The sequence below is a fragment of the Eucyclogobius newberryi genome, unplaced genomic scaffold (assembly GCF_026437365.1).
Source record: "Eucyclogobius newberryi isolate DKJ021-1_F unplaced genomic scaffold, fEucNew1.0.hap1 SCAF_19, whole genome shotgun sequence".
Classification (NCBI taxonomy): domain Eukaryota; kingdom Metazoa; phylum Chordata; class Actinopteri; order Gobiiformes; family Gobiidae; genus Eucyclogobius; species Eucyclogobius newberryi.
Genome location: NW_027315823.1, coordinates 25,029,732 through 25,043,553, shown reverse-complemented (window position 1 = coordinate 25,043,553; position 13,822 = coordinate 25,029,732). Strand labels below are relative to the sequence as shown.

The following is a 13,822-nucleotide window of genomic DNA, read 5'->3' as shown; positions in this document are numbered from 1 at the left end:
TTCTTGTGTTGAGGTTGAAGATGATGCTAGAATAGGCCTCATCAATAATGCAGCGAGAGTCTGGAGTCTTAACCATGGTGAAAACCTCATAGCGGTCAGTCCAGACCTGCTTTGGACTCTCTATCAGGACTCAAATAGGTTTAATCTCACCATTATCTGCAGTGGATCGGATGTTTTATCCAATTCTGCACCTTGACAAAAGAGATGTTTGACAAATGGACTTGGAATCAAATGCAAATAGGGCTTCACGACTGCAGCTCCAGTTATTTTACACAAGCAGCATAGATGCGTACTGCCCTCTGGTGGTTTAGCAGTGATTTATTATTCAAAAGTAGGATTATTTATAGTCACCAATAGCTTTCTACATGCAACAGTGGTAGCTTTTGGTACATTTTATTACAGAGCAGCAGTATAAGTAGTAAGTCTAGTTGAGTTATAGTACTTTGGAGTAACCTTGACTGTAATTACATTGCAAACACAACAAACGCAATTCACAGTTCACCTCATAGGATAAATTATACCAGTGGTTCACCTCACTTGAACCAGCGCAGAGAGTTATTGGAGTATCTTGACATATGGCTGTGCCTCCTCTGTCGGTTTTCTAATCTGTTCTTGCCGAAAACAAATGATGATTGGTTAATTTGTCACTACAGTCGAAGGGCTGCCTGGGGAGTTTCAGGCGATTATAAAAACATTGTTGTTTCATTCAAGAAACACTCTGTTCAGAGTCATTTGTGAGTTCCATCTGGAGTAGAAATGATCTGTTGTGTATGTCAGAATAAAAATGTGCACTATGTAACTTTTCTTCAACTTTATGATGGAGGGTTCTTCTTCTCTCTGTGAAGTTCCACAATATGGCATTAAACTATCAATGGAGACAAGCAGGGAAGAAATTTTTCAGGGTATTTCTGAGCAATATAAATATTTGCAATTGAATAAATGCAAGATATATATGTAACATCTCTATATAGACAATCATGTGGCAGACCCCACCCCATCAGATACGTTAGTGGACCTTGAGTGAAGTAAAATTGTGATAACTATTTACCTCAGGTTCTATCTATGAGAACAACATGAGACCCTGTCATATGTATCATTGCTATTGTTCATATACATTGTGAGAATTCAACTGAGAAAATGTCCCATGAATTGATTAATTATTCCTTTTGATTACTGTGCAATGCCTGTTCATGCTCTCTAGCCTATTGTTAACATTTTCTCCACAAGTACCTCTCAAATTGACTATTTACTGTAAAAGATGGCCCCAATGTTTGTACGATAGAAAAGTAACCCCACATCAGTACCCCATAAAGCACCACAGTGCAGAACTTAACAATAACACAATAGAAAAATCAGAGCAAAGCCATTTCAGCATTGTTACTTTACTAGTAGAGAAATATATTGGGTACAAAACGGCATTATTTATATCGTCATATTACAGGAACCTAAAAAACGTCTTCCACCTGTTAAAAAGCATGTAGTGGAGACAAATGACCAAAAGAGGGCACTAGAGACCAGACACCGTTATCAGAATTTTTTTACTCTCATAGAAAACGTGTTATTGTTGTGTTTTAAACATTTTTAAGGCTGTTTTTTAAAAAAAAAATCGTATTATTGCTACTAGATATTCAAAAAGGCAAATATAAGTACACACATAGGCTGAGCCGATGACAAATATAAATATAGTTATTAGCCTGGTTTCAATGCATGAACATATGATTATTCATATTCATGACAGCGAGAATAATAAAGAATATTGTTATTTTGATGTCCTTTGCTACGATCTAATGGATTTAGAAAACACTCCAGCCTCCTCCTCGTCCTCGTGTGGTGGTGGTGGTGGTGGTAAAAGCCCCCTCCTTCATGTGCTGGTACCAGAGCTGCTCCTCTTTTCTCCATCCGCGCTTTCACAACTAATGACCATCCTACAGAAACCCCAAAACTGAGGAGTTGTACCCCAAATCAAGACTTTAAATGTGTATGGTTATTTTTGCACCGGTAAGTTCATTATTTCCTTTTGTTTTGTGTGTTATTTTTAAAAAGAGGGTTCATGGCTGTTTACATCACTCAAAATGGATTAACCTTTTGTGGCATCACGCTGCTGTCTTGGGTTTGGTTATGATTGGCCGATTACATAGTTATTTGTGTTTGTTTGTGTTTTGTTGTTTCTTATCTTCTTGTATCTTACAAGCTTAAATATAGTTTTGCACGTGCAGAGATGTAGAACCATTTAATCTAAGAGTCTCTGTGTGTGAGTGACTGCTGGGACACCCTCAGTGCACAGTTTGCATCACTGATATTTTGCCACATTTAAATTATTCACATTTTCTATTTACAACGATGAGCCCTCGAGACTGCATTAGTAAGCTATACAGTTATTGTACAAGCAAAAAAAAACATACAAAACAGCAACCATATAATGCCAGAACTGTATATTGCCAAGTTATTTATTATTAGACGTTTATTTATTTCTCTTCTATCTATATGTTTAGTCTATGTTTAGACACAATTTGACAAGTTAGTTTAGTTTTTGCATTTGGGTTAGGTGTTTTTTATTTTTATTTTTTATTTGGTTAACTTTATTGTATTTCTGTTTCTGTTATTTCGTTGTGATTTGAATGCATTTTTCCTGCTGTGTGAAGCACTTTGAATGGCCTTGTGTATGAAATGTGCTCTTCAAATAAACTTGCCTTGCCTTGCCATTTCTGTTTCAGTGTAACCGAAATGATTGTGCCACACAGTATGTTTTAACACTGAAATGATTTTGTTATTACAGTACAACCATACCACATATTGCTCTCATTTCCAAAACCCTAGTGTGCGCCCGTGATACTGTTCTTGTGTTGTGTAGATTTTTGCTGTGTGCGCATTTGCAACATGTGGAGGCTACTATGGTCATCTCCAGGTTAAAGTGGACTGTGCTGAGCAAAGGCAGAGCCAGAACAACACCATCAATATTGACTTCAGCTATCCATTCAGGTAACACGGCTGTTTGCCTAACGTTTTGTTTGTAGTTCATACTTTTCAACACAGAAACATAACAAGAACGTTTTCCCCTGTCGGCTAAAATTAAGCAGAATATCATGAATACAATTAAGCATTAGAGACACATTAAATTCAAAGAAAAGAAACATCAAAGGAAAAAGCTGGGGAAAAAACACATCTGTCCCCCCAAAAAATGCAGATTAATAACAAGAATATCTCAATTGCTAATAGTTTCCTTGGCCTAACGATGCAACGAGACATTTTCTACTTGGGGATTTGAAATTGGGGTGACCTCCTGTTCGGCGGCACAGCTTCCTGATTTTAAATTGGGCAATCTTCAAAGGTGCTGGTGGCTCTGATGTGTGATCGTGTGGCCCACAGTGTTAATTATCTGCGTCCTATCTGCATTTCCAAGAGTAGAGATGGAATAGACTTACTGTACGACCAGTTTGAGGTGAACAGGTTTAACGTGGTTCAGTGGAGAAGTGGACAGCCGTTTAAGTAAGCGGTTAAACGTGTGAGTGTGGGGTGCAGCAGTGCGGTCGCCCCCTGTGTTTAAACCACCAGTGTCAGTGTCAGAACAAAACAAGGGTGCAATTACCAGCTCCTTTGACGTGACAACACTTTGTTCAATCTAAAGACGAGCATACATTATAGTGGTCTTTGAGTTTTGTGGTGGAACAAAAGATACTCAGGCTTTTTCGAGTCGATTAAAGATTCCAGCATTTTCATGTACTTAACCATTTATCTTTGTGCCTAAAATACAAATTGAAATAACTATTACTATTACATTTAAGTTGAAAACAAAAACATTATACTGTACATAAGAAAAATGCTTTTTACATTGATAAATATCTGATAATTCATTGAAAGTTTTTGTTGAAATTACATGTTAATAATACACATTTTCTGTTAAACTACAGTCTATAGAGATTGACATTGAATTTAAAAACTAATAATCATCTAAATCCACCATCTTGTTATAAGAAAAATTTCAATAGAGATGCATTAGCCGAATCAATATGAAAAAGAAACTGAGAGAGATGTGAAACACCCTATTGGATCACTACTGGTAAATATGTAAATATGCACTTAGCCTAATTCAGAAACATTTATTTCAAAGCTGGCTATCGCACTATTGAGAGGGACTGCGATGGTTATGATATGATTTAGAGTAAACATTAAACATAATTATGGATTTCAAAGTTGTTTGTTTATGATGTCAATAATCGGCGAATAATCGTTCAATAACTGGTGTTATTTAAACCATGCTACAGCTACTCTAGAGCCTGAACATGTGCAAGTCATACTACATAACAATAATTATCAAGATGTAATCTATTTTACAATTGTACTAGATTTTGCCTCAGATGTATCATCCATCTGATACTATTGCTTCCCCTCCAGATTGCAGCAGGTGCATTTCCGTGCCCCGCTGTGTGAGACCAGGAGACATGAGATCTACTTCCTGGACGGCGATATGTCTCTCTCGGCCCAGTTCTTTGTAATGGTGGGCGTTTTTGCATTTCTCTACTCGCTCCTGGCAACGGTTGTGTACTTCTTCTACCAGAACTCATACCTGAGGAACAACCGCGGTCCCCTTGTGGTCAGTTTATTCTCTGTTTATTTTGACTGTTTCCTTTGAAAAGTTGTAAATGTAATTCTAAGGATTATATTTGTGATTTATCACAATCTATATTCATTTCATGTTTGTACTTGTAACCAATATATTAGACAATCAAAAACAATTCATGGTGTTACAATTGATGGGTTGTTCTATTTATGTTCTATTATAGTATAATATAGTCCAACCAGAAATGGCAAAACCTGATGCCTTTTCTTTAAAACATTGGTCTAATGTCTGGATACAAATCAAATGTACAAAAAAAAAACAAATTCTGGCAACCGTATTTGACCTTTAAAAAGACAAAATCTCTTAGATATTTAGGTGTAGTCATCCATCAACAATTTTAGAGAAAAATTATACTCCTCTTTTTACTACTATAAAAAGTTCTTGAAAAATGTACTCTTGTCCCATACTTAAGTCTAAGTCAAAGGATTGAAACTAGAAAATTTATGTTTTGCCCAGATTTCTCCCAAAAATTCTCCCAATTTCCATATCCAACCGCCTGATGAGTAGAATCAATCTCAAGATTTGTGGTAAAATACCTCATATTCGGTTAAAAACACTACAATTATCAAAAGAAAAAGACGATTGGAGTTTACCTTGTCTTAAAACTCACATTTTTTCAGCCCAAATCAGAGCATTGCTATACTAGTGTGATCCGGGGTACAAGGCGCAATTTAATGTAATGTGTATTACTGTGTGTAATGCTGTGCTGGAGGTCTCTGTACAGGCTTAGCTGGCAGACGAGTCATTTGGAGGAAGTTGAAGAGCCCTGTGCTTACAACATGTAATAAGCTAATCAAAACATGTAAAGCTGGTTGGCTTATGACCAAACAGCCAAACAGGACCAACATGAGATTTTAGATTTGGATTTTTACCAGATTGTAAAAGAAAAGCTTTGACATGATGTCCTGTTGCCTGGAGAAAGAGGACTTTTATAGGTATTTACAAATACGTTTTTATAATCAAGACATAAAACAAAGCAACTGACTGAAATCTTTATTAAGGCATATCAATCAGAACTTTTGAGGGGAATAATATCTTAAGTATATAAATGCATTAATTAATTTGACAGCCAATCTACTAAATATATTAAAACTAAATGAGAAAAGAGAGTAATTTTGTTTTGATGGATGAGGTGTGGGAAAATGTATACACTTCACAATGGAGGACCACAAAGTTCCAAGTCCGGAAGGAATTCTGGAAGAATGAAAAACTTGTACTTTTTACAGAATTTGCAAAAGTATTAGTACTCCATTTAGCCAGTTTCAACTCCTTAACGCTTTAACCGATTTCAAAAAGTTATACCTCATTACGATCGCTTTCACAGTAGTACGTGTGCTATTACGTTTGACATTTGAAAAACTTGTACTTTTTGCAGAATTTTCAAAAGTATTAGTACTTTTTCCCCATTTAAAGGAATTTGGGCATTATGAGTGTCTGCGGAATTCTTTAGACTTTATTCTTTAGAATTTTGTGACGGAGCCAGTCGAGCGAGAGAGAGAGAGAGAGAGAGAGGGGGGGGGGGGGGGGGGGGAGAGGGAGAGAGGGAGGAATGGAAAATATAATGATAATAATAAAAAAATTGTGACATCACTCACAATACAAGAACATAGTGTCTGCGTAATGTGATCACGCGCAGACACTATATGTTCTTGTATTGTGGAGAGGGAGGGAGAGGGAGGAAGGGAGAGGGGGAGAGAGGTAGACTTTATTCTTTAGAATTTTGGGACGGAGCCAGTCGAGCGAGAGAGAGAGAGAGAGAGAGAGAGAGAGGGGGGGGAGAGGGAGAGGGGGAGGGACTGAGAGAGAGGGGGAGAGGGGGAGAGGGAGATGGGGGGAGAGGGAGAGATGCAGACACTCCAGCAATGGCTTCAGTTATCATGTGTTCTCTGAGTGTCCTGTTGCACAACAATATTGGACAGAAATGAACAAGGCTCTGCCCACTGTTTTTGACATCACCATCACACTCAATTTCAGAATGTATTGGGGCCTCAAAACTCCTGTCATGGACAACATAAATGGATACACACACACATATATATGACATACATATATATGACATCATCATCCCACTTGCTTTTAGGGAGGGAAGGTATTTATTAGGGCCTCAAAGTTATATATTAGGGCCTCAAAACTCTGGCCATGGACACAGTCACTGAATATCTTGAATTAATACTATCTGGGAGCAGGGAAAAAGGCGTGTTTTAAAATGTTTTTTTGTTGAAAAATAAATAAAAAAATCAAACTCATGGTGCAGATTGAAACGCCCACAAAAGCATTACCATTTGAGTGCACACTGTAATAGGAACTGAAACTAAACTAATTACTAATTCATTAATCCCATGCATTTAAGAACATTTGTCTAAACTACAGGGTTGGTATCTTGTATACAAAAGCCAATGAAGACAGGAGAATCACTAGTAGCTGAAGTATTTTTGATTTTTTTAATTGCGACTAGAAATGTCATAATATCACATTTAAATGTTGCAATTATTGTAAGAAGAAACATTACAATTACGATAATTCATCATTTTTGGCACTTTGACCAAACAGCAGTGAAATCCTTCTAATCCAATGGATCACCATTCCTCAGTAGCTTTAGAAAATGTAACATTGCAAACGAAACAATATGGCAAATAAACAGCCAGATTAAAAAAGTATTGTACACCGGTTTATTTGGTTATATCTTGAACTGAAATTATTTGTTGACGCTGCATACGATTCTTCTCATACTTTTAGCTCTTATGAGTATATTGTGACCTGAATAATCATGATTATCAAGTAACAAAATAATCTTGACACCCTCATTCCGTCAACTCAAATCATGATTAGCTTGTGATAACCTCAGCCATTCTTTTACCAATACATTCTCTCAAAAAGACTTGACTGAACTGTCACAATCCAGCAATATTATTTCGAAAGCATCCAAGTGTTCTTATCCTTGTACCTTGTCTCTCCCAAGGGGAACATCAAAGCCTTTTTATTTCATATTAGATTTGCTTTGTTATTGTTAACCTTTGCAGGATTTTGTGGTGAGCGTGGTCTTCTCGTCCCTGTGGTTGCTGAGCTCATGCTGTTGGGCTAAATCTCTGTCAAACGTTGAAAATGCCACAAATCCGACCCAGGTGTTATTGCTGATCTCGGCTTGTAGATCTCCAGAAAACAAATGCACTGTCACACAGGAGCCACGCTGGGCCCGCCTCAACACCTCTGTGGTAAATATGAACTCGCATACAGTTTTTTTTGAGGACCATTTAAAGGATAACGTTTGTTTTTAATTGTTTAATTCTAGACCCTTGTAAACAGAGATTAAGTGGAATATAGTGTGATTGCAATGGAGAAACTGGGATTAACCAGAGAATATTACAAAATATGACAAATCAAGATGTTTTGGTCGAATTAAAACCACTGGTTTGAATCGAGGTAAATGGTAAAATCGTGAATGTGTGTTTTAAGTTTTACTGGACAAATACTCAGAAATGTTGACCCCCAAATATTTAGTTTATCTTATCTACAGATATATGACATACTTAACCACAAATTATCCTTTTTGTGAAGCTCGAATACAGTACACTTTTAGCTTTGAAGTATTTTTATCCGTCTTTTGTAACATTTCTAACCTGGAAATTAAAAATAGCTAGCATAGCATTTGTTATAAAGACTTAAAACATTACCATTTAGGTTTGACGTCAGTTGATATTATATGAAAATATTTCATAGTCTACTTCATTTTGTCTCCAGTTGCCTCCGTTCTGTACACTCTTATCATGGCATAATATTTTAAGGGGTCTATGGCAAAGGTGCCATCACTCTGAAATCCATGGATAGTTTATTTTGCATCATGGAGTTCACCATTCCCACCTCTCTTATGCCAGAGATAAAAATCCCTATTCATTTTCCACATAGACTTTGCTGAGAAAAAGCCATACCAAGAGTTTGGAAGCTTGACTGAGGCTTTGTGGCAACTATTGTGAATGTGGGGAAAGTTTGGGTTGCAGTTTTGGTCTGTCCCATCTATCTTCTGCCATTCTCTAGCAGTTACTAATGGAGATTTTAAGGCCAATAGATTTTTATGACAATATGGAGATTTTATTTATTTGCCTGGAAGAGTCCACAGTATGGCATTATCCATCAAGCCTTTATTTTGTAAAAGGTGTTTTAATTGCACAATTTCACCTGTAAAACCTGTATTCTTACTGTGAGTGGGGTCGCCTCTCCACAGATCTGATCTAAAACTGCTTGTTACTGTGGAGATATAGTGTATGTTTAATGCATACTGTGGAACTTTTTCCTTGGAGAGAAGCAGGTACAGGTCCTCCACCAGAAACCTTTAACTTTTAAAGTACAGTAGAACTTCTTATACCTACCAATGTAGTTTTAAAGGGTGACAGCAAAATTAATGTGCAAATCACCACTCACTGCATTAAATTAGTTTTGTGACCTTAGGTGAATAAGAGAGCTGCTTTTGAGCTTCTGAGACTGCGTGGATGAAGAAATATTAGGGATAACGTTGTACAGTTTAATTAACATTTGGTCATTAGATTGAGTAAAGCTATTGTTAGCCCAGCCACAATCCAACACTGAATATACAGTGGACTGAAGCAACACTCAAAGGACATCTTTAATTTTCTTTCATTGTCAATTTCCAGTATATTACCGTACTTGAAGCATGTGACAAGCTTTATTAAGTAAATAAACAGTCACATAAAGACTTTACGCTTTGATTTACTTGAAATTTAAATGTCACAGCTGTTAATTCACATCAATAATCACTATTATGGTTTAAACAATTATTTACAAGAGTTATTTTGCTGTTCTAGACTCAAAGTGGGTGTTGTGTTCCTTATTTTAACCCCTACCCCCTTGTGTGTGCAGGTCTTTGGTTTTGTGAACCTCGTCCTGTGGGCTGGAAACATTTGGTTTGTGTTCAAAGAGACAGGCTGGTACAAGAGCGGTCAGAGATACCCGACCAGAAGTGCATCTGGGAAACGAGCCAGTGAGATGCGGCAGAGGCTGTACAGCGAGAGCAGCTTTGAGCAGCCGGACGACTTCGGGCCACAGCCTTTTAGACAAGACAGTTTCAACCAGGCCCGACTGGAGCCCTCCACCCAGGCCCGAGAGCTGCAGAGGCAGTACAGCCTGCACCAGAGCCCCTTAGGTCTGCCGCCGACACATATGAGCAAACCAGCCGCCCACGAGAGAGACGGTGCGGTCAGGACAAAGGCGCCAGTCATTTTTGTCAATGAGATTTGACTTAGACAACATGCGATGTTTTGTGGATACAGTGTTGAACTCGGTTTCTGGTGATGGTATTAGGGCAAAGTATGAGTACAATATATACAATGTTTTCCCATTATTTATTTCAAGGCTCCTTGAAATTTGAAGGAAGTGATGTTTTCAAAGCTTGCAAAGTAGGCTACAAGACACTGATTTTTAGTTTGCTACTGTGAAAGAAGTTGACGATCAAAGAAAGGGTCAAATAAATGTACTTTGAATGTTGGAAGCTGAGGGGGAAAACAAGGAGGTCTTATAAAGAAATTATCATGAGGATTAATTACAGCATAATGGAACATATAATCTCTATATGGGACTATTAAAAGGGTCATCTCTGATATTTTACATGTGAGTGGCCAAATGATAATCCTTGATCCTGTCTAAGCCAGTTAACACAACTCCAGGTCACACACTAATCACTTGTGTCATGTTAATGCGTAAGCCATGCATTGAACTTGTTGCTTGGTTCTTTTCTTGGATATTCCTATTACAGCCCAGCCACATCAGAGAGTATAAAAGACTCATGAGGGTGTTGTTTTTGTGCAAGTGCTGGTCATGTTTCAAAATGTTTAATTCCAAATTGTAAAACATGCTAATATTTGTTCTGTGCTTTGAGATGTAAATAAAAAAGCTTTTAAATTATCTAAGAAAAATTAATATCACTTTTGGATAAAATGAATGTAAAGTTGCACTTTTCTGTTACTGCTTCTCTGTTATTGCTTTAAAAACAATAGATTACAGCAAGAATATAACCAATATCTATATCTTATCACGTCAGATATTCTCAAATATGTCAGATTTGAACACAGCAAATGTATGTTTGTTACAAAATGCTCTTTTCGCTTGCGGTCTCTAATGTGAAGAGCAATTAGAACAAAAAGGGGCTACGCTGGTTTCTCTTTCCTGACAGAGAGTCTAAGCACATGCAGGTGTCCATGCCAATGCTTTGAAGCAAATTACAGTGGATGAGCCCACAGCATGACAATTAGGTCAGGTTATCAGCAGGAAATAAAGGGTTACATCATTGCATGGGTGGCCTATCAGCTCCAGAAGAGGACTGCACTTAGGCTATATATAATTATTACTTGAGGCTTCAACATATATTTATATGTAAAACGTAGCTGTGTTACATGTCCAGAAACAGGCTGTAACATCACATTCACTATGATGAGACCAAGGCACAGGGCAGTTCTGTATAGAATCCACTAGAGGGCAAAAGACACCTGCTTGTGTCCTGTGGATGAAACCACCACCATATCCATCCACCGCAGAGGTTACGCTTCTTTGCGCGCCCGTGTTCACAGTGATAGAATAGATGCTACTATCTTGTTTCAATTAAATTAAGACAGTAATGTAGCCTAACCTTCTCTTTCATAGAGAGGTAAAACACATAATATGTTTAAAAACCTTATAACAATTAACTTTGTTATAATTAACTTTGTTGATTGTTATAAGACCTCATGATGATGCAAATATATAAAAGAAGAACATTTAGGTTATAGATATTTTGTAATATTTGTACCATAGACAACATAAACCTAAATGGTGACTATATTAGTGTGAATTGTTGGAAACAATGAAGCAGAAAAATGAATAGACATACAACTGTGTTTCTTTTCAATGCATGCAGGATTTATCTATAATATTTTTTTCAGCTTTTTTTCATTGAATGCACATAAAAATAACACTGGAAGCCCAGCAGGACACATGCGCAACACACAATGCACACAGCTCTGGTGATCACACATCCACAATGTGACTTTAGAGTCTGCAGGTTCTGTGTCATCACCAAAGCTGCACATTTGAGTTGTGGCTCATTCACACATACTTTTGGCTCATTTACACTGCACATGTACACAGACCCATATTTATATTTACACAATTAACAGATGAAGAGTCCCGTGTGTCATCCACACTCCAAATCCCATTTCCATTTCCAATAGACTTTCTTCTGGGATGTTTGACAGTCTGGAAGCCATTGGTAAAATTGTCCAGAGGTTTGATGTTAGAATATTTAAGAGACTGAAGACACTTCTGTCTTGCTGGCAGACACTGAGGTCTCATCATCAACCATGCCTCCCATTCCAACTGCACTGAGCATGCAGTTACGGAACTGAAAGGTGCAAAATAGAAAGACATTTTAATTTATGAAAGCTTTAAACAAGAAAAGGGATAGCTGTTGTAAATGAGAATTACATACCTGTTTGTTCATGAGCACATAGATAACGGGGTTGTACAGGGCAGAGCTCTTAGCAAAGAAGGCAGGGATAGCAGCAGTCGTAGCACTGAATGCAGCTCCCTTGTTCAAGAAGATCCACCCTGCAAAGGTGGCATATGGCGTCCAGGCCACTAGGAAGCCAATGACCATCAGGAAACACATGCGGGTCACCTCCTTCTCAGCTTTCTGAGTGGAGGCTGAGTCCTGCTGCTGTGCAGCTGCCTAAGGTTCACAAACATTAAGGCTTTCATTAATCTTAAGTTATATTGACCTTTTGATACATTAAGTGTTACATGAAAAAATACAAAAAAATATAATTTATACTATAAAATTGCACACTTACAGCTTTGACAGTGAGCACTAGGCTGCCATAGGTGAAGAAGATGAGGAATACGGGGATGAAGAAGTGGACCACAAACATGTAGATGACGTAGGATTCATTGTTGAAGCCTGGGGCCAGAGTGTAGTAGTCAGGTCCACATGAGCACTGCATGCCCTCGGGAAGGTATCTGTGCAAAAGCAAAAGCAAAATATAATTTTTGACCCTTTCTTCCTGTTTAAGTATTTCTCGAGCAAGATAAATTATTTACCTGGACCATCCAAAGAGAGGAGGAGCAGCACAAGCCAGAGCCATGATCCAGGTGAAGGCGACTCCAGCACCAGCGTGGGCTCCACTGAACTTGAAGCTTCCCATGGGTTTGCACACGACAATGTACCTCTCGATAGCCAACACGACCAGGGACCAGAGGGCCACTTCACCTGTACAGAGAAAGAACAAGGCAAGTTAATCTATGAAACATTAACTCATTACCGTCTCTACTTAATTTTTTGCCATGTCCTCACCTCCCAGTGTTGCCATGAAGCCTTCGATAGCGCAAAAAGTGGCACCCAAGATGAAGTAGCCACTCATTGCAGAGGTGATTGTGATGGTGAAGCCAAAAGCGCACATGATGAGACCAGCCACAGCCAAGTTTACCAAGATGAAGTTCAGGGGCTGTCGCAGCTTCTTGTTCTGGAAGGTAACCAGCAGAGTCAAGCCATTGATGGGAGTCCCAGTGCAGATGAGGAAGAACATGTACAATGCCAGCATTTTGAAGACTATGGGATCAACCATATAATACTGTGGGGCTTCAAAAGGACTCCTAACAAGCCCTGTCTTGTTGGAAAAGGGAATGTAGAAGTTCTTTCCCTCTGTGCCATTTGGCACGATACCTCCCTCCCAGACCATCTTTGGTTGTCTAAATTGGCTATAGTCTGCAGCCGACTGAAGCTAGAGGTGTCTAAACTCTGCCTGAGGTGTCTGTTATATACTGTCGGTTTTAACCCGCAGATTGGCACAATTAGATTAGTGGATTGGCTAAAGGGAGATTGGAAGCTCACATAGGACTAATTATTCACTTTAGAAAGAGGCCGGTCACAGAGTTGTAGGTCACAGAGAATGTCTTGATTCTAAAATAATGTCAGATTATGAATAGGGTTTTAAGAGAGGAAATGCAAAATATCCATAAAAATATATATAAAAATAAATAAGCACATAATGCATATCTGCAACTTGTATTATCTTGTTTGTTTGTTGTTTTTGTTGATGTTGTTCCATTTATTAAAATAATTACAGAATAAATATGTTGTGTAATCTCTAATGTTGGTGTAATCCCTCATTCGTCCAGGAGTGTTCTATTTTAGAAAAAACAATAAATATGAATTGTTGCTTTATT

At 38.0% G+C, this 13,822-nt stretch overlaps 2 protein-coding genes across 2 annotated transcripts; one reads left to right on the top strand and one right to left on the bottom strand.

The window, feature by feature from the left end:
- Positions 1 to 1,896: 1,896 nt before the first annotated feature.
- On the top strand, positions 1,897 to 9,998 carry synprb (synaptoporin b). Its single transcript, XM_072452420.1, has 5 exons — positions 1,897 to 1,998; positions 2,852 to 2,979; positions 4,393 to 4,591; positions 7,639 to 7,830; positions 9,491 to 9,998. Exons 1-5 carry the CDS (start codon positions 1,975 to 1,977, stop codon positions 9,866 to 9,868), a joined length of 921 nt encoding a protein of 306 aa, XP_072308521.1. The 5' UTR covers positions 1,897 to 1,974; the 3' UTR covers positions 9,869 to 9,998.
- Positions 9,999 to 11,499: 1,501 nt separating this feature from the next.
- Positions 11,500 to 13,403, bottom strand: LOC140365848 (green-sensitive opsin-like). Its single transcript, XM_072452419.1, has 5 exons — positions 12,951 to 13,403; positions 12,698 to 12,866; positions 12,451 to 12,616; positions 12,090 to 12,329; positions 11,500 to 12,002 (listed from the first exon to the last, which is right to left on the bottom strand). Exons 1-5 carry the CDS (start codon positions 13,333 to 13,335, stop codon positions 11,904 to 11,906), a joined length of 1,059 nt encoding a protein of 352 aa, XP_072308520.1. The 5' UTR covers positions 13,336 to 13,403; the 3' UTR covers positions 11,500 to 11,903.
- Between the last annotated feature and the right edge of the window lie 419 nt (positions 13,404 to 13,822).